Below are 825 nucleotides of genomic sequence, written 5' to 3'. Positions count from 1 at the left end.
TTTTTATCCCCAAAGCCACTTGCTACAACAAATAACCTTTAAATTAAGGCAGTGGTTTTAATGAACAAATGAGATATCCCCAGCACCACCACTTCCCCGTCCAGCAGAATCCAAGCTGTAGAAGATAAGAGCAGTCCGAACCTCAACACCAGCTTTCACTTCGTGATTTGTGCCCACGTTCCACAACCCTTAGTTCTTTCTCTGCTTCGGAACCTTCTGTCCACAGCTCCTGGTGGGACGTGGGATGTGAAGGCAACAAGGGAAGCAGGGTTCTCACAGGGTTCACCAGCCCCGAGAAGGACAAGTCCCAACGTGCACCACGATCCCCCTGCAGCGCAACGAGGGGCTGCGCTCATCACTTTTTCCCACTTGGCATCCATAAAGCATAATAATGCTGTAACACTTCCCAAAGGAATCACGTAGCGACAGCCATCCTTCGGTGGCTCCAGGTAGCAAAACACAAGTCAAAGAGCTTTCTCTGTCTCCCAGTGTAAGTGAAATCTCTCGTTCCAGATCTGCAAAGCCGAAATTTCCCCTCTTTTTTTTTTTTTCAGCACCGCGGGCGCGGTTTCTTGGGGCAGAAAAGTTTCGCGATGAGGTTCAGGACTTTCTGCTGTAGGTCCGCCTTGTCGCCGATCTTGCGCAGCTCCAGTGCGCACTCAGCCACCGCGTCCCGCTCTGCAGAACACGCGCAGGGCGATGGGGATTTAATTCTAACGAGGTCTTTTCCAGATAACGATATCGGGGAAAGAAAGAAGAAGGTAAAGAAGAAAAAGGAAAAGGAAAAGGGAAAAGCATGTATCAACCCTTCCCTCGCCCTCCCCC

The 825-nt window shown here is 50.4% G+C and overlaps 1 protein-coding gene across 1 annotated transcript; it reads right to left on the bottom strand.

The window, feature by feature from the left end:
• Nucleotides 1-820, bottom strand: PMAIP1 (phorbol-12-myristate-13-acetate-induced protein 1; the record flags this gene model as incomplete). Its single annotated transcript, XM_019610164.1, has 1 exon — nucleotides 1-820. A coding segment is annotated over one exon (270 nt), but the record flags the coding sequence as incomplete, so codon positions are not given.
• Between the last annotated feature and the right edge of the window lie 5 nt (nucleotides 821-825).

Source organism: Meleagris gallopavo, chromosome Z (genome assembly GCF_000146605.3).
Source record: "Meleagris gallopavo isolate NT-WF06-2002-E0010 breed Aviagen turkey brand Nicholas breeding stock chromosome Z, Turkey_5.1, whole genome shotgun sequence".
Classification (NCBI taxonomy): Eukaryota; Metazoa; Chordata; class Aves; order Galliformes; family Phasianidae; genus Meleagris; species Meleagris gallopavo.
This window is presented reverse-complemented; position numbering and strand designations above follow the sequence as displayed.